We start from the raw sequence: 26,235 nt of genomic DNA, 5'->3' as shown, positions 1-26,235 counted from the left end.
TAAATATAATTTTTACATCAAATTAAAGATATTGTCATGATCTTTAATTTAACATCCATATTGAATATTTTTCACGAATCAAATTTGATGATTTCTAGAAAATAATCAAAAGAAAAAGAGAAGTGAGATAAAATTGGTAAAAATCATATAATGAAGATGGTGAGAGAACGTGTGAGATGAGAGAGTTAGGAGAGAGAAAATGTGATAAAATGAGTGATAGAAGGAGAGAGAAAATTTGGCGGCAAAAAGTTAACGTTAAAAACTGGTGTTTCATATATATATAGATTTTATAATTGCATTAATTTGAGTTTTATAATTTATTAATTAAAAGATATGTTGAATTAGTTCATGCGGTGAATATGAGGGTGAATTAGTGGGGTGTGAATGTGTAATTTATTTATAACCTTTATATTTCATATATCTTCAAAATTGCCACTCAAATCAATTTCAAATTGATTTGAAATCAATTTGAAATTGAAAACTGCTCTTTTAATATAGTATAGATGTGGCCGGTTGACCAAACCTGGAAAAGGTCGCTGATAGAAGTAGTCTAAGGATATCCTGATAAGAGTGGCTAATTTTAGTTATTAAATTTTTGAACATTTTTTTGTTTTAACTAATTAGTAAAATGACTATTTCTAATTTCACCTCTTTTTATCTTATTTACTATTTGATTGATGCAGTGTTTTTAGCTTACGAAAACATTCAACATTAAATAGACGTTAGAGGCATATATGCATCTTATCTATACTAATAAAAAAAGAGCCTAAGGCATTTTTCACTGCGACATCATATTAAATTTGGGCGAAATTGCCCAACGTATGACAATTCAGAATTTATCTTAAATTCATGTATTTTCTGGCAAAAAATAAAGGTCATGATATATACCAAAAAATTAACAAACTTGAGGTGTTTTCCAGCCATAACCCCTTTCAAAAACAAATGATATGAGTTTTAATAAAAGTGCATTACGAGTGAGCGAAGAAATTATCACATTTAGAAGATAGTAATATTAAGCATTTATTTGACTCAAATGTTACGTTTGGTTATTAACATTCGCCAATCCTAATGCACGACCAACTAATTGATAGTGATAATTTATGGAAATAAATGTACATTTTACTCATTAATAAAATTGAATGATAGAAAAATCACATGGTTTGCCCACATAACAGCTCATAAGTTCCGTGGACCAGAGTATAGTATAGTCTATACTAGTAATTATTAAGACATACAAAATTTAAAAAGTTAAACCCACTACCATAAGGATAATAAAAATCTCAAATTTTTAATCCAAAAGGTGGAGTGAATATTAAAAAGTCAATAGTGTTTTATGCAATAATTGGTTCTTTGGTAGTGGAGTCTTAGTTAATTAATTAGGAGTCGAATACAATTATAGAGAATAAAGCGACTACTTGTAAGAAACAATAACATTGATATGATATCCACCCCAAACCTGACTAGTAATTAACTGTTAGTTTGTAGCTAGCACATATGAAATCTAAGCTTTAGATTTACCAAGAAGATCCTCATATAGCAAATAGGAAATCTAAGCATATTTAACTTGAATATATAAGAACATAAAATATTGAACTCTCTTTCCAAGATCATATAAAAATGGATGCACCCAATTCAAAATATGCAAACTACAACCACCCTAATACAAAAATAGCCAACTACACAATATTTTACAACTTTGTTTTATTTGCTCAAAGTCAATACAACAGCTGCCTAGCTTATACAGATTGGATCATTGTTGTGATATCTACAAATTTGCCTATCCTTTGTGAGTGAGAAGAGATCACAGAAATGGCTTACAATCTTCAACCCCTCATCACCATCCTACAACAAATCTTGAATCCTCAACAATCACGCTGGATTGTTGATCACAACAAACCGCAACTCGAATCCCTCCTCGGAAAAGCTGCTTCTCTGCAGCAGATTCTTGAGAAATCTTCACCCTCCAAAATTATAGAGAATTTGGAAAGTCAAATCCAAGAAGCAGCACATAGAGCTGAAGACATCATTGAATCTCAGATGGTTGCTCAAATGCTTTCCAGCCCTGAAGGCGTGAGCTTTACTTTTTCAACACCAGATCTACAACAAGTAATTCAACAACTTGATTCCGTAATGGAACAAGTGGTGAAGCTCGTGGAGGGGAAGACGATGCCGAGTGGCAGTTCATCGAGTGGTGCTACTCTGTTGCCAGATCCGAGCTCGAAGAGCATCGTGGTGGGAGTTGATGAAGATCTGATGCAGTTGAAGGATCGGCTGACCGGGATGCAGAGCAAGCTGGAGATCCTGCCCATCGTGGGTATGGGTGGTATAGGTAAAACCACTCTTGCTCGAAAACTTTATCAAGATTCACTCATTCTTGACCACTTTAGCTATCTTGCTTGGACCACAATTTCACAAGATTACAATATGAGGTCAATTCTATTAAGCCTTCTTCGTTGCATAACTGGATCAGACTATAAACACGAGGGAGATGGTGAGTTAAAAGATATCTTGTATAGGAGCTTGTGTGGTAAAAGATACATGATTGTATTAGATGATATTTGGAGCACCACATTCTGGGATGAGATAAGAATGTACTTCCCGGACAACAATAAGGGGAGTCGGATTGTGATCACCACTAGGGAATCGGATGTCGCCAAATATGCAGACTCCAAGAGTCTGCATCATAAGGTGCAGTTGCTGAGCGAGTCTCAAAGTTGGGATCTTCTTAGACAAATTGTGTTTGGAGAAGAGGATTGGCCTCATGAGTTACAAGGGATAGGAGAGAAGATTGCGAGTGATTGCGGTGGGCTTCCTTTAGCTATCAATGTGATTGGAGGGCTCTTGTCAAAGGTGGAAAGATTGAAAGGTGTTTGGGAGAATATTGGGAACGATGTAAGAGCTGCAATTGGTGAATCAGACAAGCAATTCTCCAATATACTATCCTTAAGTTATAACCATCTGCCGCTTCACTTGAAACCATGTTTCCTCTATATGGCAGCATTCCCTGAAGATTATGAGATTGACCACTTGAGACTCATATGGATGTGGGTAGCAGAAGGATTAGTGAAATCGAATGGAGATAAAAGTTTGGAGGAAGAGGCAAAGGATTATTTAAAGTCACTTGTAGAAAGGAATCTAGTTTCGGTTATTACAAGTTATGATTGGTATGTAGAAACAAAGAGGTACAACATGCATGATCTTTTGAGAGATTTATGCATTAGGAAAGCTGATGATGACAAGTTTCTACATGTCAAGAATTCCACCGAACTCACATTCTCTAACCAGCTGCGTCGTGTGAGTATTCACACATCATATGGAATGGAAGATATTGATGAGTATGCTTCTTCATCAGAGATGTCACTGGTTCGATCATTTCTACTCTTGATCGAGTTGGATAGGAATGTACTTCCCATGGTTTTCACATTAAGATTGCTTAGGGTGTTGGATTTATTGGAAATGGATAAGTATGATGAGATTGAGATTGAGTTCCCGGAAGAAATATTACAACTTGTGAACTTACGCTACTTATCTATCCATTGCGAGTCATTGCCAAGAAGTGGAATATCAAGATTGTGTAATTTGCAAACCTTGATTGCTAAGCTACCCTACCATAGCTGTTGCCCAGCTGAGTTGTGGGAGATGTCTGAGTTAAGACATCTCATCATATTGGGTACATATCTCAGGATAGAAGATGATTACATGAAAAAAATTGTTCTCAAGAAACTGCAGACGATACGGGGTGTGGTGCTAAGTCGGTCAGTGATTAGAAGGGGTTTCTTGGAAAGCATTCCAAATATAAAGAGCTTGCAAATCTGGTATGAGGTTGAAGGCTCATCAGGGATGAGTGAAGTAGTTGATCTGAGTCATCTTCACAAACTCCAAACATTAAGCTGGACATCACGCCATCAATATCTGCAACTACTCAAATTTCCATCTACTCTTAGAAAATTAAATCTGGAGGATTGTGTAATAACTCCAGTAGGGACGACGGCTCTGTGTGCACTACCGAATCTGGAAGTGCTCAAGATAGAGTTATGTAGCTTCAAAAGCAATGAGACAGAAGAAGAAGAAGACGATGATGAAGAAGATGAAGACGACAACGATAAAGAAAACGATGAAGAAGAAGAAGAAGAAGAAGAAGAAGAAGAAGAAGAAGAAGAAGAAGAAGAAGAAGAAGAAGAGTGGGAAATAGCAGAAGGAGATGAATTCAGCTCATTGCACTTTCTACAACTCGATGATTGTTATGGACTGGTGCGTTGGAGAGCTGATGAAACCAACTTCCCTAGACTCCGCCATCTCATTATACGACATTGTCCTTATCTAGAGGAAATCCCCGTCGGCATTGGAGAAATCCCAACCCTCCAATTAATCCACTTAGAAGATTGCAGCGATTCTGCAGTGGCCTCAGCGAAACAGATTCAGGAGGAGCAGCAATCTGAATACGAGAACTACGACCTCCAACTTCGTATCTCATAATAGGTCAGTCTTATTTTCACTCTAATCATGTTGTTGGGTTTCATTAAACTGACGAATTTCTTGTGTCGCATATATATCTACAGAGCACAGAAAGAGGAAGAGAAAAGAAAGGAAGATGAAGATTGAAGACGACTCAAAGTGGCCACATTTGAAACTCATTTGATTTCCCTTCTCTTGTCTTGTCTACTATTGCTTCACAATTTGCTTTGTTTTTCACTTTTCGTGTTTTTTTTACTGCCTTGTTTTTTCCTCTTTTGTTTGCCATGGAACTTTTAATGAGACTTGAATCTTTAATTGGATTTTTTTTAATATGATATTATAATTTCATTGATATATATTTTGTCAAATTTAATTAATTTGGAGTTTGGGATGAATTATGATCTTTAAACATTTCTAGTTCTAGTACTTTTAGCTGGATAAAATTGGCATGCGTGATATTACTTCTTGAACATAAATATATAATGTTGGGGTCATTCTATTCATAGCCCACATTTTCCTCCTTATAACCCCCTTTTTAAAATAATGGTAATAATAATTAATTAAATATTTAATATTTATCCTATATTTTATAATCCTAAATTTAATTTAGGAGCTATAAAATATAGGAGAAAATAGTAAAATAATTAAATAAATTTCTTGTATAATTTTGATGCTTCGCAGCACCAAAAACATACAAGAAATAAATAATAAAATCACATTAAGTTAACCAAAATACCCTACTAAGCCAAATCGGGTCATTCGGGTACTCGAATACCCTATTTATCCGAATTAACAGTTTGACTTCTGAAACTTGACATTTGACCGGGTAATTTAGGATACCCGAATATTCGACTCGGGTATTAGGCTACCCGATTATAAAATCGAGTTCGGGATCGGTACAGGGTGTCCCTTCTAATTCGAGCCCGGATACCCATTTTTTTCAGATAGGGTACCCGAAACCGACCTGGTTCCCACTCCTACTCTTATTGATAAAATTACATTATAGTAATAGAGATAATGTCTCGTATGGTTGTTTAAATGGATATCGAATATTAATTATTTCGTTAATTGATCTCTTTATCATCAAATCAATATGTGATTAATAATTTTTTAAAAATTTTGGATACCGATTAACCAGATAATCAAATTGTGATTATCGGGTTTCCGACTAAGAGCATCTCCAATGGGAGGTGCTTAAGTTGGGTCTTAAATGGTGGTCCCCACCTTAAGCACCTCCCCCTCCAATGAATAGTTCTTACCTTGGTGCTAAAATCCTCATTTCCACCAAAATTCCAATTTCAACACTTTTATGCTAAAATGTTTAATTTTCATTGAAAATAAAATTAAACATTACATTAAAACTAAAAATTACATAATTTAAATAACTTTAAAAAAATACTAACATAATTTAAAAATCCTAAACTACATGATTCATCGACGCTTGAGCACCTCTTAGATCAAATCGTTGTGCCCATGCCAATTCAGCTTCGTTCATCTTCGAAGTATCCATATTGAGGATCTTCAAATCGAACTCCTCTCTTTTCACCGCGGCGAGCGTCTTTTTGGCTTCGGCGATGCCACCGATTTGGATTGCATGTTCCTTCATTTCGACGACGACTTTCTCAAGCGTCTCAGAGTACGACGATTGTGTGGAAGAGGCTTCCCCCTTCTTGTGATTCACCTTGTGCATTGTTGGAAGTGGGATTTGATATAATCCGGCTTACGCCTAGGAGATCCCAGCGGTTTGAGGGCGTTATATTTCGCGCCAATTGAGCTCCAATATTGGAGCAACCTTTGAGAAATTCCCAAAATCGGATTGTGGGTAGCCTCCGCCCTCAATATGCATATGAGCTCCGTCTCCTCGCTCGTGTAGGTGGTGCGCGCCTCCTTGGCTTTAGGCTTCGCCTCCGGCTCGTCTTCTTCAACGGTTGGTAACGTTGCCAGAGTTGGATTATTTCCCCAAGCAAAGACGTTTGAAGCTTAAGAAAATAGAGCAAACCCCATCATTGGTTGAGTAGTATGCACACTCGAACCTCCGCCGCATTGCTCTAGGTAATCGTCGAATTCGTGATCCATTGCAAAAAAAAAATGAGAAACACAAAAAATAAAGGAAAGGGTTAATTGCCCATAAAATACTGAACTTTTATCTAATTCTGATTTTGCACACAAACTTTGAACTTTAGCGTGATAATTACTAAACTTTTGATTTTATTTGATTTTGCTACTAATCCAAATTCCGGCCAAATAGCAAGCTAATATATAATATGGTGTGTCAATTTTGACGTGACGTATTTATTATTGCGTGATAATTAGTTGACAAAATAATATTTTTTATTTAATTTCTTATCAATAAAAAAAGAACACAAAGCAAATAACTCAAATTGTCAATAATTTAATATTTCAAATCAAATAATAGTATTTTTTTTAGTTGAATTAATTAATTGAATAAATTCGATAATAATAAGGTAATATAGGTGCGTCAACCAAAGAACATTTTAATTATCAATAACGTAATATATAAAAAATTTATTTAGCTAAGTAATAAAGTTTATTAAATTTTCATTATCTAAAGATTATTTTTTCTATAAACTATATATATATTTATACTATTTGAATGACTTCTATTTTATATATTGGAGTAATCAGTTGTGTAATAGTGAACTAGAAAAAAATTGATTTAAACTTGAGAATTAAAAAACAAAATACTATTAATTTGATTTGATATATTAAGTTATTGACAATTTGGGTTATTTGCTTTGTGTTCTTTTTTATTATTATTATTAATAAGAAATTAACAATAGATACGTCATGTCAAATATTTGCACGTCATATTAGCTTGGTATTTGGTTGGAATTTGGATTAGTAGCAAAATCAGATAAAATCTAAAGTTTAGTAATTTTCACGCTACATTTCAAAGTTTATGTGCAAAATCAGAATTAGAAGAAAGTTCAGTATTTTATGGGCAATTAACCCTAAAGGAAAAATATATAATGGGAGAACAATGGAAAGAATGAGAAAAGATGAAAATTTGTGAAGACAAAATGAGAGTATTTATAGAAGTGGAAAGAAATAAAAAAAAAATGGCTACTACCCCGTTTTTGTCAAACAGTCAAAAAAAATTGATTTTTTTTTAATTAACTCGTGTGGGAACGCGCCCCACACTTCGCCTTCTCCGACCCGAGGTGAGAGAACACACCGGCATCGCACCGCCGCGGCGCGCGGTGCGACGCAAAAAGCGTGTCGATCCGGGGTGAAAATCGCCGCATTGGAGATGCTCTAACGAAACATATTTATTTAATTTAATTATAATTTGTATTTTATTATTCTAAATTTATAATTGAGTACTAATTTCTAATTGGAATGGAAGCCCTAAACCCCCAATTCTAAATTTCTAATTCAGTGAATTCAGTCAATTCACGCACAGACGCACTCTCATCTCTCTCTCTCGAACTCGGTTGCCGGCGCCGCCGCCCTCCATCCGTGCCACAGGCCGCAGCAGCAACTCAAGGTTGAAGCCGTTGCCCTCCAGCCGCACCACTGGTAATTTTAACATTTTATTTCGAATTATTATGCGTGAATAACAAAAATGATTCCGGTTTGTCTGATATTGTCTACCATCACTTTTGGCAGCCATATTTACCTGAACACCTCTTGCCAGTGGCGGCGATGAAAGTGTATGTAGAGAGTTTCTACTCAATAGAGAATTAACATAGAAATCAGTTACCTTTTTCTCTAATCTATTTCTCTAAATTGTTTCAGAGTTGAGGCCAGTGCCGGTGCTCTCACTAATTTCGAAGTTCTTGACCTTTTGAGATCAAGAGGAGCTGGAAAGGATGCGTCTCGAGCTATTGCAACCGTATCTCAATCTGAGTTCAAGGTTGGGAATTCGTAGTTATGATCATCTAGTTATGTTAGAAATCTATTGCATCTCTCAGATTTTTCGTTTTTCGTTTTCCGTTTAGGTTTTTGATTATCTAGAGGGGACTGTTGCTTGCAATCAAACAAGGGAGATTATTGATAACTTTGTTGAAGAGTGTCAAAAATTTGACCTGGCCAAGGCAGAGATTCTTAATATTGTGAATATAAGACCAAGAAGTGAACCTGAGCTTTTCCCGGTAATCTCTGTCGTTTGTTGTTATCGATTTCGTATTCATTGGTCTGCTTTCAATCCTTGCTGTGTTGTTGAATTGCCATTTTGTACTTTGTTTTCTCAGATTGTTTGCTTCTTTTAGTTTAAAGAGCCATCCACATTGTGAAATTTATCAATGTTGTCTGTCCACTTATGTTGAGTTTTGCAATCCAAGTTATGTTAAAAAGTGGTAGATCAGTGTTGAGTTCAAATACTAGGTGAAGATATTATTTTTCTGAATCAGTTTGAGATGCTATGCCTTGGGTTTATGGAAATGCATGGCGAATATGAGAATATTTGGTATTCTTTTCTGTTTGTTGTTCTTGTTCACCACCATTGCAAAATTTGCATTTATCTCAGTTTACTTTAGAGGGAAATCAAAGGTTGAGAAATTTGTTTTTGATGCTTACACTTGGAACTTTAGTTTCAATTACTATAGTGTTCCTCCCGATACCCTGAACTCACACGCACATGAAGGAATCCTCGTCACAATAAAACTGATACTAATAAATGTGACATGCATAGCATGGAATCTGATATTGCTAACCTTCATAGGAGTGAAGCATTACAATGAACTGAAGCTGCAATTGCTTCTAGGCTTCTAGCTGCATAGAATGAGTTTGGAGTATTTCATATTATGATATATTATATGGATTGATCATGTCAAGAAAGGGGTATAGCTCACAAAGAGTTTTGATTTTTTATGGTAGAGTTATACCCACCCGTGTGCACACAATGTTATGTTCGTTTATGAGCATTAAAATGAAATCGAGGGGGCTTTCGAAACCAAGTGGTAAGCTGGGTATCATGCTTAAGAACCATTAAATTCTGTTAAGTATTGTGTATTCTTGATAACTAGATAGTGATGTGTTTAGGTGAAGTTATATAATTATCAATAGAAATGGAGAAAATGAAAACAAGGGGCATTGGCCATATTATGTTTCCTCTTTTAGGTGCTCAATGAAAAAAACATCGAAGTTGTAGTTGTCCGTTTTTGTTCTTCACTTCTAGGAAAACTTAATCACAGCGCCGAACAAACAAGGGATTGGGATATCCTGTGGTAGTCTTATGAGTTAGTTTCTTTAGGAATATATTCGTGGAGTGTTGTTATCTTGGGGTTCTTCTTTAATAGACATTTTTGGAAGTCCAATTGGTAATGGATTCTTGCTTGTTGATCTTCTCAATTTTACCAGTTCATAGAGGAATGTGAGTCGGAGCCATGTATGGAAGATAAGGCCAAAGAGCTCATAGAGACCATCACACGGGTTTTGCCGCCTCATCCGTCTCAGGTGGATGAAGCGAACGATGAAGCTGCCGAGGGGGAGGAGACGGACGGGGAAGCTGCTGAGGGGGACGAAGAGATTGAGCCTGAACCAAATACTACATAGGGTTATCAACATTAGACATAAATACTAATTATAAAAGTAAAAAAGATTAGTATTTACTCGCAAGAATTTGAAAATTGGATTGGAATTGCAAAATGAATTAAGATTGTGATTTATTTTGCAATCATCCTAAAACGTGTTATGACATGATTATTGATATGACGTTGTGGAGCTATTGAGTATTAAAAAGATTCATTCCAACGCACATTTTTCCTTTTGTTTCTTCTATTTCCAAAATCCATTACACACACACACAAACACATATATATACATTATTAATTTTGTATATTTTATCAATCTACAGCTAAATATGTATTGAGAGTTAGTAGTGTCATATCATTACTTTTAAGTTATAGACTTTTTCGAGAAATGATATTGTAAAAAGTAAAAACTTAAAAAGTATGATTGTCATTTTGGGATGTTTGAGAAATTAAAAAGTATGATTGTCAAGGCATGACGTGTTAAAGTTTGCACAATTGTAATGTAATAAACTTGTGACAGAAGAAGAGATCATACAAACAAGTCGCCAAGTGGAGCCAAGTGTTTCCACGGTGTTGATGAATTTTTCCAATGAGTTTGATCCTTATGAGGCTTTAAGCACGCCTCTATATCAAACAGCAACTTTCAAGCAGGTGAGTTCTAGCTTTGATGTTTTGAGAGGTTTCCTGTAAACTGAGAGATCAGAAGAAGCCTTCTGGGGGTAATGGTGTTTATTGAAGCTCTTCTTGAAAATCGAGGAAGTAACTTTAGTTTTCATTTTGCAACTGATTCTGTTGTTCTGCAGCCTTCAGCTACGGAACCTGGAACTTATGATTATACAAGAAGTGGAAATCCTACTCGGGATACCCTAGAAAGGTCTCAACTTAAGGAGACACTAAATTTTAGCAAAGATCAATGCTGTACTTCTTTACCATGGCTAAATCATTTGTTGGCTGTTAACAGACTTCTTGCAAAGCTCGACAAAGCCGACCGAGCATTATGCTTCACCAGCGGAATGGCAGCTTTAGCAGCTGTTACTCATCTAGTTGGAACTGGTACATCATGTGGCATTAGTTTTTTTTCTCTCCATTTCCAATGCCAACTGGCGATGTCCAATAAAGACAGCATAGTCTTGTTATTAATCTCTAATTATGATGTTGAGCTTTTGAGATACACTTTAGGCGGTTGAAATTATGGTTGGATATGATAATTGTTGTATTGAAATTTTTTCTTTTCTGTTTTTTTCATGGTAGGTGATGAGATTGTTTCTGGTGACGACATGTACGGTGGTTCTGATCGCTTATTGTCACAAGTAACTCCGAAATCTGGAATCGTGGTTAAGTTAATATTTTTTCTTCTTCAAACTAACTCGATTTTTTCAGCCATTTGGTAGAAATCCTAAGGTATATATGTGCTGCAGGCGTGTAGATACAACAAATTTGGAAGAGGTCGCCTCTGCAATCACCCCCCGCACAAAGCTTGTGTGGTTAGAGAGTCCAACAAACCCCCGCCAGCAGATCTCTGATCTTCGTGTAAGCAGCTTCAACTCTTGCATATTTTTTTTTACTTCGTCACTCATCAACACCACCTAATATTGATTTTAGAAAATCGCTGAACTTGCACATGCCCGTGGCGCTCTCGTGTTGGTGGACAACAGCATCATGTCTCCCGTGCTGTCTCAACCCTTAGAGCTCGGAGCTGGTAACAACACACCTCCCTTAGTAATCTTTTTGGCTAATATACAGAATGAACCTTAACGCGTCGACCAATTTTCAGATATCGTGATGCACTCAGCTACAAAGTTCATCGCTGGTCACAGCGACCTCATGGCTGGTGTGCTTGCTATCAAAGGAGAAAGGTTTGTCTATGAATCACATACAATTTCCACTTTCTAGGAAACAATCGAGATGGATTCATTTGAATCATCCTATGAAAAGTTTCAGTTACTGGTTCGTAGATTAACCTCTTTTGATGCTTATTAGCTTGGCGAAAGACCTATATTTCCTACAAAACGCGGAGGGGTCCGGGTTAGCTCCATTCGACTGTTGGCTGTGTTTGAGAGGTATCAAAACTATGGCTCTACGCGTTGAAAAGCAACAGGAAAACGCTCAAAAAATTGCTGAGTTCCTTACATCTCACCCTCGTGTGAAAAAGGTCCATTACGCTGGTCTTCCCAATCACCCGGGACGATCTTTGCATTACTCTCAGGTACTGATCCGAGGTGTATGTAATCTTTGCTACTCTCTTCGTTCACAATATCGTTGTCATTTTTGCCGTTTTGGTCCATCAACAATATACTCGTCACTTCCATTTATAGCAGTAGGATCCTCAAATGCCACTCACAATAATAATAGAGTCCAAAGTACACCCACAACAATATCCACTATTATCTAACTGATCTGCCCCCGTGGTGCAGGCGAAGGGTGCAGGATCCGTGCTGAGCTTCTTAACGGGGTCGTTGGCTCTCTCCAAGCACGTCGTTGAGACGACAAAGTATTTCAGCATAACCGTGAGTTTCGGTGAGTATTCTCGGTTCGTTACTCGATTTGCCCGCCACGCTCCCGAGTAATTTTAACTCAAGCATGAAAGTGTTTGTTTTGGAACGACAGGGAGCGTCAAGTCCCTCATCAGCTTGCCCTGCTTCATGTCTCACGCAAGCATACCTGCAGCGGTACGTGAGGCGCGAGGTCTGACCGAGGATCTCGTGCGTATATCCGTCGGGATCGAAGATGCCGACGACCTCATCGCCGATCTCGAGCACGCCCTACGGACGGGGCCTGCGTAGCTTGCCTCCGCATATATATAAAAGCAGAATTGCTTAGCAGAAATATTTTTCCGCCATTTTGCTTAACCCCATATTTAGAAGGGTTCTTTCAAATAATGCATGAACCATTGACTTTGTTTATTATTCATCTATTTAATTTTTCATTTATCCAAATAATGCATGGAATGTCGATTGTGTTTATTACTAGTATTTATTTATTTCGTTTTTTTAAAATATTTTATATAAAAGATATACTAATTTTTATTAATTATCCTAAGAAAATCTGCTCAACCACTCAAACATTGACAAATGTCGTTCCACCATTGATCCAAACTAGATGAGAGAGTGAGACCACTCCCCAATTTTCCTACCGACAAAGATGGTCTTATGGCAGCCATATTTCCCTGAACACCACTTTGCTTTCCTTTCCTTTGGTTTTGTTTATTTTTGGAGTGAGAAGAGATCTTAAAAATGGCTTACAATCTTCAATCTCTCATCACCATCCTCCAAGGGATTCTGGATCCCCAACAAACACGCTGGATTCTTGGACCTCAGAAACCACACCTCCAATCCCTCCTCGGAAAAGCTTCTTCCCTGCAGCAGATTCTCGAAAAAACTCCACCACTCACCAAAATACCAAGCTTGGAGTGCCAAATCAGAGACGTAGCAAATGAAGCTGAAGACATCGTTGAATCTCACATGGTTGAACGAATGCTCTCGATGCCTGAAGGCGTGAACTTCACTCCGCTGGCACCAGATGTGCTGCTAGTGACGCAAAAACTTGATTCTGTGATCGAACAAGTCGTGAAGCTCGTGGAGGTGGAGACAAACAAGAAGCCGACTGGCAGCTCGTGGAGTGGTGCTTCTTTCTCGAGCGTCGTGGTGGGAGTTGATGAAGATCTGATGCAGCTGAAGGATCGGCTGACCGGGAATCAGAGCAAGCTGGAGATCCTGCCCATCGTGGGTATGGGTGGTATAGGTAAAACCACTCTTGCTCGAAAACTTTATCAAGATTCACTCATTCTTGACCACTTTAGTCATCTTGCTTGGACCACAGTTTCGCAAGATTACAATATGCGGTCAATTCTATTAAGCCTTCTTCGTTGCATAATTGGAAAAGAAGAATGTGACAAACATAATGGAAAGGGAGATGGTGAGTTAAAAGATATCTTGTATAGAAACTTGTGTGGTAGAAGATACATGATTGTATTAGATGATATTTGGAGCACCAAATTCTGGGATGAGATAAGGAGGTACTTCCCGGACAACAATAACGGGAGTCGGATTGTGATCACCACTAGGGAATCGGATGTCGCCAAATATGCAGACTCGGAGATTCAGCACCATCATCAGGTGCAGTTGCTGAGCGAGTCTCAAAGTTGGGATCTACTTAGCCAAATTGTGTTTCAAGAAGAGGATTGCCCTCATGAGTTACAAGGGATAGGAGAGAAGATTGCGAGTGATTGTGGTGGGCTTCCTTTAGCTATCAATGTGATTGGAGGGCTGTTGTCAAAGGTGGAAAGGTTAAAAGATGCTTGGGAGAATATTGGGAACGACGTAAGAGCTGCAATTGCTGAATCGGACAAGCAGTTCTCCAATATACTATCCTTAAGTTATAACCATCTGCCGATTCACTTGAAACCATGTTTCCTATATATGGCAGCATTCCCTGAAGATTATGAGATCGACCTGTTGAGACTCGTAAGGATGTGGGTAGCAGAAGGATTTGTGAAATCGAATGGAGAAAAAAGTTTGGAGGAAGAGGCAGAGGATTATTTAAAGTCACTTGTAGAAAGGAATCTAGTTTCGGTTATTACAAGTTATGATTGGTATGGAGAAACAAAGAGGTACAGCATGCATGATCTTTTGAGAGATTTATGCATTAGGAAAGCTGATGATGAGAAGTTTCTACATGTCAAGAATTCGACCGAGCTCACATTCTCTAACCAGCTGCGTCGTGTGAGTATTCACACATCATATGGAATGGAAGATGATGAGTATGCTTCTTCATCAGAGATGTCAGTTGTTCGATCATTTCTAGTATTTGTCAAGTTGGATAGGAATGTATCTCCCATGGTTTCCACATTAAGATTGCTTAGGGTGTTGGATTTATTGAAAATGAATAAGTATGCAATTGAGTTCCCAGAAGAAATATTACAACTTGTGAACTTACGCTACTTATCTATCAATTGCAAGTCATTGCCAAGAAGTGGAATATCAAGATTGTGTAATTTGCAAACCTTGATTGTGGAATATCAAGATTGTGTATCCAACAAAATTTGGGAGATCTTTATTTTTCCCATGTCCTATAGCTATTTCCCAGCTGAGTTGTGGGAGATGTCTGAGTTAAGACATCTCATCATATTGAATACATATCTCGAGATGGAATATGATTACATGAAAAAAATTGTTCTGGAGAAGCTGCAGATGATACGGGGTGTGAAGCTAAGTCCGTCAATGATTAGAAGTGGTTTCTTGGAAATCATTCCAAATATAAAAAGCTTGGAAATCCGGTATGAGGATGATGGCTCATCAGGGATGAGTGAAGTAGTTGATCTGAGTCATCTTCACAAACTCCAAACATTAACCTGGATTTCATCAAGGGATCAATATCTGCACGTACTCAAATTTCCATCTACTCTTAGAGAATTATATCTGGAGGATTGTGTAATAACTCCGGCAGCGACGACGGCTCTGTGTGCACTACCGAATCTGGAAGTGCTCAAGATGACACATTGTACCTTCAAAAGCAGTGAGACAGAAGAAGAAGAAGCAAATGAAGAGTGGGAAATAGCAGAAGGAGATGAATTCAGCTCATTGCAGTTTCTACAACTCCATAAATGTTATAGTCTGGTGCGTTGGAGAGCTGATGAAACCAACTTCCCTAGACTCCGCCATCTCTTTATACAATGGTGTCCGTATCTAGAGGAAATCCCCGCCGGCATTGGAGAAATCCCAACCCTGCAATCAATCCACGTAGAATGGTGCAGCGATTCAGCAGAGGCCTCAGCGAAACAGATTCAGGAGGAGCAGCAATCTGAATACGACAACTACGACCTCCAACTTCGTATCTTCCCATCATATGAAAATTCTTGTGTCGTCTCATAATAGGTCAGTCTTATTATCACTCTAATCATGTTGTTGGGTTTCATTAAACTGACGAATTTCTTGTGCCGCATATCTACAGAGCACATAAAGAGGAAGAGAAAAGAAAGGAAGATCGATGAAGACGACTCAAAGTGGCCATATTTGAAACTCATTTGATTTCTCCTCTCTTCTTGTCTTACCATTACCATTGCTTCACAATTTGCTTTGTTTTTCACTTTTGATGCTTTTCTTACTGCCTTTTTTTCCCCTCTTTTGTTTGGTGCTTAGTTTTAGAAGAGCAACTCCTTTTCCCTTTTAGTGTTTTTCACTGCCTTTTTAGTCTTGGGACTTTTAATGAGACTTGAACCTTTAATTGGATTTTTTGTTAATATGATGTTATAATTTCATTGATATATTTTGTCAAAGTTAATTAATTTGGAGTTTCAGATGAGTTATGATCTTTAAACATTTTTAGTTCTAGTACTCACCGAGATAAAGTTGGCATGCATGATATCAAGCTTCTTGAACATAAATATATTAGTATGTGTGTTGATGCATGTAACAGTAGAGCAGGTAATACATAAAGTCAATAGAGGTTTTGAGTTCGAATTTATCGGGACATAATTTTTAAATTTACTTATTTAATTGGTAATTGTTTATCAAAATATATTTATATATAATATTGGTTATAGGGATAATAACATTTAAATAAATGCACGCACAATGCTCGGAAAACACACACACACACACACACATATATATAATATTAGTCTGTGTTTATTTAATGGTAGAGTGGTTAATACTCGAAGTTAAAAGAGATTTTGAGTTCGAGTTCATCGTGACATAATCTTTGACTTTATTATTTATTTAATTATTAATTTATCAAAATATATTTATATGTAATATTGATTATAGGGATACTAAAGCTTAAATAAATGCACAAAGTTCCACATATAATCAAATAAATGCACAAACTTGTCAACAAAGATTAATGCATCACATGAATAAAGTATCTAGCTGACTCAGGGAATATTCTCTCTCTCTTTTTCTATCTTTATCTTTTGCTTTTATCATATAACTAGCGTCTAACTCGTCGAAATTCGATTGGAATTATTTTATGTAATCATTTATAATTATTTTATGTTATTTTTATTATTATAGTATATGAAATAGTCTATATATAAATTATTTCTTTAATTAATTTGACATGATCAAATTAAATTAGTAGTACAATATTTGAAATAATATTAATGTTAATCACTTTCGCCAATTAAATGTAGGTTGTGATAATAGAAATACATTTTTATATAAATATTTTATTTGATGAAGTTTATAAAAAGTTGATGTGGGATTGAATATTTTAGAAGAAAAAAATATGTAAATTTGAAGATTGAAGAAAAAAAGTATCATTACTCCACAGGTGCCCTTTGAGAAATTTGGAAGTATTAAATTCAGAAGTATTAGGCTATGCGATCACTCGTTTTATTACCATTCTACAGTATTAGGCCATTTGCTATTTGATGTTTCCAGCCAACTACTGCCTGACTACCTTGTTTCCTCTGTAACAAAATGCCATACATACAAGCTCTATCTTTGATCAATAAACTGATCACAACATAACTAGCATTTAGCGCTAACATTTACAGATCTCTTACAGCATCTCTGTTTCCATTGCTTGAGATACAAAGGGATGGATGTCAGCACGTCTGCTTTGGTTGATGGAGTTGCCGAATGCACAAATGGTAGCTGTATATTATATACTCAAGCTGTTTTAGGAAAACACACACGTTTATATCTTTACTGCAGCTCGTGCATGTCAAGGCATGACGTGTTAAAGTTTGCACAATTGTAATGTAATAAACTTGTGACAGAAGAAGAGATCGTACAAGTGGAGCCAAGTGTTTCCAATGACTTTTATCCTTATGAGGCTTTAAGCACGCCTCTATATCAAACAGCAACTTTCAAGCAGGTGAGTTCTAGCTTTGATGTTTTGATGCACTCAGATATCGTGATGCACTCAGCTACAAAGTTCATCGCTGGTCACAGCGACCTCATGGCTGGTGTGCTTGCTATCAAAGGAGAAAGGTTTGTCTATGAATCACATACAATTTCCACTTATGATAAGTTTCAGTTACTGATTCGTAGATTAACCTCTTATGATGCTTATTAGCTTGGCGAAAGACCTATATTTCCTACAAAACGCGGAGGGGTCCGGGTTAGCTCCATTCGACTGTTGGCTGTGTTTGAGAGGCATCAAAACTATGGCTCTACGCGTCGAAAAGCAACAGGAAAACGCTCAAAAAATCGCTGAGTTCCTCGCATCTCACCCTCGTGTAAAAAAGGTCCATTACGCTGGTCTTCCCAATCACCCAGGACGATCTTTGCATTACTCTCAAGTACTGATCCGAGGTGTAATTTTTACTACTCTCTTCGTTCACAATATCGTCGTCACTTTTTCTGTTTTGGTCTGTACACAATATGTTTGTCACTTCCATTGATAGCAATAGCAATATGTTCGTTCACAATAGGCTCTCTCGAAGCACGTCGTTGAGACGACAAAGTATTTCAGCATAACCGTGAGTTTCGGTGAGTATTCTCGGTTCGTTACTCGATTTGCCCGCCATGCTCCCGAGTAATTTTAACTCAAGCATGAAAGTGTTTGTTTTGGAGGAACGACAGGGAGCGTCAAGTCCCTCATCAGCTTGCCCTGCTTCATGTCTCACGCAAGCATACCTGCAGCGTATTAGATTAAGTTAAAACTAAAGCTCAACAACTCAGCTCATCTATTAGTTAGTTTGTTACTTAGTTTGTATCTATAGTTGTATCTATAGCTTTCAGTTGTAACTGCTCTATATATGAGCTTCAATCTGTAATTCTCGAGCTTGAGTTTTTCATAATCGAAATCAGTTTTTCTCTATCTTTTCCATGAACTTCATCTTCATTATGAGTTCAGTCTATAATACTTTAACATGGTATCACAGCCAAAAAAATTTCGATCATTGATTGATCTAGTTCTTCTCTTCGCAATTGCTGCTGTGTGTTGATTGAGATCTGCGATTTTTGTGATCCAACCACACTCTTCAATTTTTTTCTCATCGATCCACAATTCTCCAATGGCCACAGCTTCTGCAACCTCTACTCTACCCAATCTACACCCCATGATCCTACGATTGGATCGAACCAACTATGCGTTCTGGCGTATTCAAGTTCTAACTACGATTCGAGCTCACGGTTTCGATGAGTTCATCTCCCAAGATGCTTCTCCACCATCACCATTCAATCAAACTGCCGACAAAAGGATACCAAATCCTGACTATTCAATCTGGAATCGTAAGGATCAATTCCTTATGAGTTGGATGCTTTCATCCATCGGCGAGTCAATGTTAGGTCATGTGGTGCGCTGCACCTCTTCTTCAGAAATCTGGTCAGTTCTCGAGCAGCTCTTCAATTCACAATCGCGTGCAAGAGTTCTTCAGCTCAAGAAATTACTACACTCTCAACGCAAAGGTGCGCTCTCAGTCGACGATTATTTTCTCCGCATGCGTGGCTATGCGGATCAGCTCAGTGCAATCGGCCACAACATCAAAGATGATGAATTAGGCGATTTCATACTTGCTGGTTTCGGTGCTGAATATGAGTCTGTCGTTGTTAATCTCACACATTGATCTGAGGCTCCTTCTCTTCAAGAGCTGCAGTATGCTCTGCAATCTCATGAAATAAGGCTGCAACAGAGTGGTTATGCTGTAACAGATCCTACAGCACATTTTGTTCAAAGAGGAGGCCGCATCTATAGAGGTCGTGGTGGTAATATGAATGGCAGATCAGGATTCTTCAAATCCTCTGGCAAAGCACCAATTGTCTGTCAATTATGCAGCCGCACTGATCATGTAGCATTGAAATGTTACAAGAGGTTTGATGTCAATTTTACAGGTGTAGAATCTTCAACTACTAACACTACTCCTCAAGCTTACCTTACAGATATGCAGTCATCGTCTGATTTTGAATATGATGAAGAGGAAGGCTTGTGGTATGTGGATAGTGGAGCCACAAATCATGTCACAAACAGCCTCAATAACCTTCAAGTGGCAGCACCCTACTCTGGTTCTGAGGCTCTTACTATTGGAAATGGTAACACTATACCTATAACCTCTATTGGATCTCATCATATTTCCTCTCAAAACACTTCTCTATTACTCAATAACATTCTTCTTGTTCCTCAAATAGCCAAAAACTTGATAAGTATATCTCAGTTTACCAAATACCAATGATAACAATGTTGTTTTTGAATTTCACAATGATTGTTGTCTTGTGAAGGACAAGAGCAGCAACAAAATTCTGTTGAAGGGCAATCTTCACAAGGGCCTGTATCAACTTGATCTCTCTACTCTCTGCACCAAATCTGCAAAAGCACATAGTCAGTCCACCTCTATTCCTCAATCTTGTTTTCATGTATCTGTACCTAGCAATAAGTTGTCTACTTGCTCAAATAACTCCAGTTGTACTACTTTGTTAAGTACTAGTCAACCTGAGCATAGTAGCTTCCCTTCTTGTAATCTCATTACTCAAACAATACCTGCTGTAACTGTGTGGCATCAAAAATTGGGACACCCTAATACATCTGTTCTATCTCATGTTCTCAAACAAAATCAGATACATGCTAAAGTTTCTACTGTTAGTGTCTGTCATGCTTGTAACTTAGGCAAAATGCATGAAAAACCCATATCACTCAGCCTGTGAAAACCACAAAACCTTTTCAATTAATTCATTCAGATCTTTGGGGGCCCTCACATATTCCAACTTCTCAGGGATACAAATACTATCTTCACTTTGTAGATGACTACACACGGTTCACTTGGATCTATCCACTCACTCTAAAATCTGAAACTTCATCTACAGTTCAAACCTTCTTTAAGATGATCAAATGTCAGTTTTCTTGTGATATAAAAATCTTTCAGTCAGATTGGGGAGGTGAATATAGAAGCTTAGGTTCATTTTTTAAAGACTTAGGAGTTCTTCATCAACATCCCTGTCCTCATATTCATCCTCAGAATGGAAGAGCAGAAAGGAAACATCAACATATAGTTGATGTTGGACTTACTCTCTTAGCCCAAGCTTCCCTACCTTTAGAGTTTTGGTGGTATGCATTTGACACTGCAGTGCACATCATTAATAGGTTGCTAGCTCCAAATCTAAACATGCACTCTCCTTACCAACTTCTCTATAATACACCACCTACATATGCTCATCTTAAGGTGTTTGGATGCACTTGCTATCCTTTTCTCAGACCATATAATTCTCATAAACTACAATACAGGTCTGACAAGTGCATTTTCATAGGGTATAGTAATCAACATAAAGGCTATAAGTGTCTCAGTACCACAGGAAGAATCTATATAGCTGACACTATAAAGTTTGATGAACATGAGTTTCCTTATAATTCTCTGTTTTCCCATGCTACTAACTCTAGTTCATCTTCAGTTAATAGGGTTCTCTCTTCCCCTCTGCCTTTTCTGCCTGCTCCTGTTTCAGACCCGACATCACCACCTGTTACTTCACAATCCTCCAGTCCATCAGATTCTCCAACCTCGTCTCCTTCTACCATCACTCCTCCTCCCTCTCCAATTCCTATCACTCAACCTCATTCTCCAACACCAGCACTACATCAGTCTCCAACTGCCTCTCCTACTCCGTCATCTTTCCCATCTCCATCACCTGCACTACATCAGTCTCCAGCTGCCTCTCCTACTCCATCATCTTCCCCATCTCCACCACCACTCAACAATCATACTATGACCACTAGAGCTAAGGCTGGAATCCATAAACCAAAAGTTTACTATGCTGCTATTACTTCACCTGCTCAACTCACACCTATAACTTCATCATCCATTCCTTCTTTACCTTTATCCTTAGAAGAAGCTCTTCAAGATCCAGGGTGGTTTGCTGCTATGAAAAAGGAATTTGATGCTATATTGGGCAAAGGTACTTGGCTCCTCATTCCACCTACTCCAGACCAGAAGGTCATAAGTAACAAATGGATTTTTAGAGTCAAGTTAAATCCTGATAATACCTTGGACAAGTTAAAAGCACGATTGGTTGCTAGAGGTTTTGAACAATTAGCAGGTGTTGACTTCCTAGAAACTTTCAGTCCAGTGGTTAAACACTCCACTATCAGACTCCTGTTTTCTATTGCTCTAAGCAATGGGGAGGAAAGAAAAAATTATTGTGTTGAGATGATTGGGGGTTACAGATGGAGTTATTTTATCGGGATTAAATTTATTTAGATAAACTTATTGGGGCTTTAAGGGTAAATGAGTACAATTATAATTATTTTTATTATTTTTTAAGTATAAGGCTATAGTGAGAAAATTGGGGGATGTGTTTAAAATCACCCTATTTTAAATTAAGAGAAATTAATGGGTGTAGCCTAAAATATTGAAAATTCGAATTTATTTCAACGGGTATTGTAAGCTTCCACTATTGATTCTATATCATATATTATTCAAACTTGATGTTGAAACTACAACCACCCTATTAAAATTATAGCCAACTCGTCGATTTATTTATCAAATAGTAACGACTTTGTATTGTTTGGCCAAAGTCAAAACTGCAAGAGCTGGCTAATTATTCGATCTTGTGATTGTTAATTTCAAGCTTTCCTTTGCTTTCCTTTCCTTTTGTTTTGTTTATTTTTCGAGTGAGAAGAGATCTCAAAAATGGCTTACAATCTTCAATCTCTCATCACCATCCTCCAAGGGATTCTGGATCCCCAACAAACACGCTGGAATCTTGGACGTGAGAAACCACAACTCCAATCCCTCCTCCAAAAAGCTTCTTCCCTGCAGCAGATTCTCGAAAAATCTCCACCACTCACCAAAATACCAAGCTTGGAGTGCCAAATCAGAGACGTAGCAAATGAAGCAGAAGACATCGTTGAATCTCACATGGTTGAAGCAAATGAATCTTACATGGTTGAACGACTGTTTTCGATGCCAGAAGAAGAAGAAGACACGACACCAGATGTGCTGCTACTGACACAAAAACTTGATTCTGTGATCGAACAAGTCGTGAAGCTCGTGGAGGTGGAGACAAACAAGAAGCCGACTGGCAGCTCATGGAGTGGTGATGGTGCTTCTTTCTCGAGTTCGAAGAGCGTGGTGGTGGGAGTTGATGAAGATCTGAAGCAGTTGCAGGATCGGCTGACCGGGATGCAGAGCAAGCTGGAGATCCTGCCCATCGTGGGTATGGGTGGTATAGGTAAAACCACTCTTGCTCGAACACTTTATCAAGATCCACTCATTGTTGAGCACTTTGGCTATCTTGCTTGGACCACAATTTCACAAGATTACAATATGAGGTCAATTCTATTAAGCCTTCTTCGTTGTATAATCGGAAAACAAGAATGTGACAAACATAATGGAAAGGGAGATGGTGAGTTAAAAGATATCTTGTATAGGAGCTTGTGTGGTAGAAGATACATGATTGTATTAGATGATATTTGGAGCACCAAATTCTGGGATGAGATAAGGATGTACTTCCCGGACTACAATAACGGGAGTCGGATTATGATCACCACTAGGGAATCGGATGTCGCCAAATATGCAGACTCGGAGATTCAGCACCATCATCAGGTGCAGTTGCTGAGCAAGTCTCAAAGTTGGGATCTTCTTAGCCAAATTGTGTTTGGAGAAGAGGATTGCCATCATGAGTTACAAGGGATAGGAGAGAAGATTTCGAGTGATTGCGGTGGGCTTCCTCTGGCTATAAATGTGATTGGAGGGCTGTTGTCAAAGGTGGAAAGATTGAAAGGTGTTTGGGAGAATATTGGGAACGACGTAAGAGCTGCAATTGCTGAATCGGACAAGCAGTTCTCCAATATACTATCCTTAAGTTATAACCATCTGCCGCTTCACTTGAAACCATGTTTCCTCTATATGGCAGCATTCCCCGAAGATTATGAGATTGACTTGAGACTCATATGGAAGTGGCTAGCAGAAGGATTTGTGAAATCGAATGGAGATAAAAGTTTGGAGGAAGAGGCAGAGGATTATTTAAAGTCACTTGTAGAAAGGAATCTAGTTTCGGTTATTACAAGTTATGATTTTGATGGAAAAGCAGAGACCTACAGCATGCATGATCTTTTGAGAGATTTATGCATTAGGAAAGCTGATGATGAGAAGTTTCTACATGTCAAGAATTCCACATTCTCTAACCAGCTGCGTCGTGTGAGTATTCACACATCATATGGAATGGAAGATGATGAGTATGCTTCTTCATCAGAGATGTCACTTGTTCGATCATTTCTACTATTTGTCGAGTTGGATAGGAATGTACTTCCCATGGTTTCCACATTAAGCTTGCTTAGGGTGTTGGATTTATTGGAAAATTATATTAATGAGTTCCCAGAAGAAATATTACAACTTGTGAACTTACGCTACTTATCTATCAATTGCAAGTCATTGCCAAGAAGTGGAATATCAAGATTGTGTAATTTGCAAACCTTGATTGCTGAGCTATCCGACGATGGCTCTTGTCCAGCTGAGTTGTGGGAGATGTCTGAGTTAAGACATCTCATCATGTTGAATGCAGATCTCAGTATAGAAGATGATTACATGAAAAAATTTGTTCTGAAGAAGCTGCAGACGATACGGAGTGTGAGGATAAGTCCGTCAGTGATTAGAAGGGGTTTCTTGGAAAGCATTCCAAATATAAAAAGCTTGGGAATCTGGTATCCAGTTGAAGGCTCATCAGGGATGAGTGAAGTAGTTGATCTGAGTCATCTTCACAAACTCCAAACATTAAGCTGGATTTCATCACGCGATCAATATCTGCACGTACTCAAATTTCCATCTAGTCTTAGAGAATTAAGTCTGGATTTTTGTGTAATAACTCCGGCAGCGACGACGGCTCTGTGTGCACTACCGAATCTGGAAGTGCTCAAGATGCGCGATTGTACCTTCAAAAGCAATGAGACAGAAGAAGAAGAAAATGAAGAGTGGGAAATAGCAGAAGGAGATGAATTCAGCTCATTGCAGTCTCTACTACTCGATGAATTGAAAGTGGTGCGTTGGAGAGCTGATGAAACCAACTTCCCTAGACTCCGCCATCTCTTTATACGATATTGTAGGAATCTAGAGGAAATCCCCGCCGGCATTGGAGAAATCCCAACCCTCCAATTAATCGATTTATATTATTGCAGCTATTCTGCAGACGCCTCAGCGAAACAGATTCAGGAGGAGCAGCAATCTGAATACGACAACTACGACCTCCAACTTCGTATTGTCTGATATGATGATTAGGTCAGTATTATTATTTGATTTCTCCTCTCTTGTCTTGTCTACCATTGCTTCACAGTTTGCTTTGCTTTTCACTTTTGGTGTTTTTCATTAAACTCACGAATTTCTTGTGTCGCATATCTAGAGAGCACAGAAAGAGGAAGAGAAATGAAAGGAAGATGAAGACGACTCAAAGTGCCCACATTAATTTGAAACTCATTTGATTTCTCCTCTCTTGTCTTGTCTACCATTGCTTCACAATTTGCTTTGTTTTTCTTACTGGCTTGTTTTTTCCTCTTTTGTTTGGTGCTTTGTAATAGAAGAGCAACTCCTTTTCCCTTTCTAGTGTTTTTTATTGGGTTTTTGCCATGGGACTTTTAATGAGACTTGAACCTTTAATTGGAATTTTTTTAATATAATATTATAATTTCATTGATATATATTTTGTCAAAGTTAATTAATTTGGAGTTTCGGATGAATTGTGATCTTTAAACATTTCTAGTTCTAGTACTTTTAGCTGGATGAAGTTGCCATGCATGATATTACTTCTTGAACGTAAATATATAATGTTGGGGGTCATTCTATATATAGCCCACATTTTACTCCTTATAACCCTCTTTTTAAAATAATAATAATAATAATTAAATATTTACTATTTATCCAATATTTTATAACCCTAAATTTAATTTAGGAGCTATAAAATATAGGGTAAAATAGTAAAATAGTTAAATAAATTTCTTGTATGATTTTAGTGCTTCACAGCACCAAAATCATACAAGAAATAAATAAGTTTATCAAAATACTCTATTCAGCCAAATTGGGTAATTCGGATACTCGAATACCCTATTTACCCTGTTTCATGTTAAATATTTTATGCCACTAAAAAAAATTCAAATAAGTTATTTAGTTGTTCGTAAATGTAGTATGATTGTTCGACAAAATTTATATACAATTTTTTGACATTTGTCAATCAAATATCAATAATAGTACCGGTAATATACATTGCAAATTGCAATGCCCAGTAAAGAAGATGATTTTGAAAACCAACAACTTTCATCAATCCATCAAATCCATCATCTAACCAATGAATTATTTATACATGCAAGGAATAAATATACCATTTCTCTATATTTTGTAAAACCAAAAATGATTTTGAAAACCAAC

The 26,235-nt window shown here is 37.5% G+C and overlaps 5 protein-coding genes and 1 pseudogene across 8 annotated transcripts in view; all 6 read left to right on the top strand.

Moving 5' to 3' along the window:
• The first annotated feature begins 1,694 nt into the window (after positions 1–1,694).
• LOC130991390 (putative late blight resistance protein homolog R1B-16) overlaps positions 1,695–26,235 on the top strand; it is a 50,166-nt gene continuing 25,625 nt past the window's right edge. The window contains exons 1-2 of one of the 2 annotated variants that reach the window (XM_057915575.1): positions 1,695–4,479; positions 4,560–4,733. In XM_057915575.1, the coding sequence (XP_057771558.1) occupies positions 1,810–4,476 (2,667 nt within the window). In that variant the 5' untranslated portion in view covers positions 1,695–1,809 and the 3' untranslated portion in view covers positions 4,477–4,479; positions 4,560–4,733. Of the gene's footprint in view, positions 4,480–4,559; positions 4,734–26,235 lie in introns of those variants that run through there. The other variant, XM_057915576.1, reaches the window with a different exon arrangement.
• LOC130991406 (uncharacterized) lies at positions 7,670–10,174 on the top strand. The gene is made up of 5 exons (XM_057915617.1): positions 7,670–7,995; positions 8,086–8,129; positions 8,215–8,332; positions 8,418–8,570; positions 9,778–10,174. The coding sequence occupies exons 2-5, from the start codon at positions 8,122–8,124 to the stop codon at positions 9,970–9,972; spliced, it is 474 nt and encodes a 157-aa protein (XP_057771600.1). The 5' UTR covers positions 7,670–7,995; positions 8,086–8,121; the 3' UTR covers positions 9,973–10,174.
• On the top strand, positions 9,777–12,886 carry LOC130991400 (cystathionine beta-lyase, chloroplastic-like). 2 transcript variants are annotated; one of them, XM_057915604.1, is made up of 10 exons: positions 9,777–10,601; positions 10,754–10,824; positions 10,912–11,003; positions 11,202–11,289; positions 11,369–11,480; positions 11,553–11,649; positions 11,725–11,806; positions 11,931–12,156; positions 12,365–12,467; positions 12,558–12,886. In XM_057915604.1, the coding sequence occupies exons 1-10, from the start codon at positions 10,527–10,529 to the stop codon at positions 12,731–12,733; spliced, it is 1,122 nt and encodes a 373-aa protein (XP_057771587.1). In that variant the 5' UTR covers positions 9,777–10,526; the 3' UTR covers positions 12,734–12,886. The 2 variants fall into 2 exon arrangements, with proteins under 2 accessions (XP_057771587.1, XP_057771588.1); XM_057915605.1 differs by having other exon boundaries at positions 10,326–10,601; positions 10,912–10,998; positions 11,203–11,289.
• On the top strand, positions 13,105–16,189 carry LOC130991392 (putative late blight resistance protein homolog R1A-10). The gene is made up of 2 exons (XM_057915577.1): positions 13,105–15,823; positions 15,900–16,189. The coding sequence occupies exon 1, from the start codon at positions 13,184–13,186 to the stop codon at positions 15,818–15,820; it is 2,637 nt and encodes an 878-aa protein (XP_057771560.1). The 5' UTR covers positions 13,105–13,183; the 3' UTR covers positions 15,821–15,823; positions 15,900–16,189.
• The window catches only part of LOC130993016 (cystathionine beta-lyase, chloroplastic-like), a 50,356-nt pseudogene continuing 41,610 nt past the window's right edge, over positions 17,490–26,235 (top strand).
• Positions 22,436–26,235, top strand: part of LOC130991393 (putative late blight resistance protein homolog R1B-16) — a 29,425-nt gene continuing 25,625 nt past the window's right edge. The window contains exons 1-2 of one of the 2 annotated variants that reach the window (XM_057915578.1): positions 22,436–25,095; positions 25,217–25,479. In XM_057915578.1, the coding sequence (XP_057771561.1) occupies positions 22,513–25,083 (2,571 nt within the window). In that variant the 5' untranslated portion in view covers positions 22,436–22,512 and the 3' untranslated portion in view covers positions 25,084–25,095; positions 25,217–25,479. Of the gene's footprint in view, positions 25,096–25,216; positions 25,480–26,235 lie in introns of those variants that run through there. The other variant, XM_057915580.1, reaches the window with a different exon arrangement.

The sequence above is a fragment of the Salvia miltiorrhiza genome, chromosome 7, assembly GCF_028751815.1.
Source record: "Salvia miltiorrhiza cultivar Shanhuang (shh) chromosome 7, IMPLAD_Smil_shh, whole genome shotgun sequence".
In the NCBI taxonomy this organism is placed as follows: Eukaryota; Viridiplantae; Streptophyta; class Magnoliopsida; order Lamiales; family Lamiaceae; genus Salvia; species Salvia miltiorrhiza.
The sequence above is the reverse complement of the archived record's forward strand: the minus strand, read 5'-3'. Positions and strand labels throughout refer to the sequence as shown.

Bases quoted from the DNA above. Each gene is read 5' to 3' on its own strand.
- LOC130991406 (XM_057915617.1), top strand. The intron at 8,333-8,417 runs GTTGGGAATTCG...TTTTCCGTTTAG, and splicing joins TATCTCAATCTGAGTTCAAG to GTTTTTGATTATCTAGAGGG. The intron at 8,571-9,777 runs GTAATCTCTGTC...CAATTTTACCAG, and splicing joins GTGAACCTGAGCTTTTCCCG to TTCATAGAGGAATGTGAGTC.
- LOC130991400 (XM_057915604.1), top strand. From the start codon at position 10,527: ATGAATTTTTCCAATGAGTTTGATCCTTATGAGGCTTTAAGCACGCCT. The intron at 11,650-11,724 runs GTAACAACACAC...ACCAATTTTCAG, and splicing joins ACCCTTAGAGCTCGGAGCTG to ATATCGTGATGCACTCAGCT. The intron at 12,157-12,364 runs GTACTGATCCGA...CCCGTGGTGCAG, and splicing joins GATCTTTGCATTACTCTCAG to GCGAAGGGTGCAGGATCCGT.
- LOC130991392 (XM_057915577.1), top strand. From the start codon at position 13,184: ATGGCTTACAATCTTCAATCTCTCATCACCATCCTCCAAGGGATTCTG.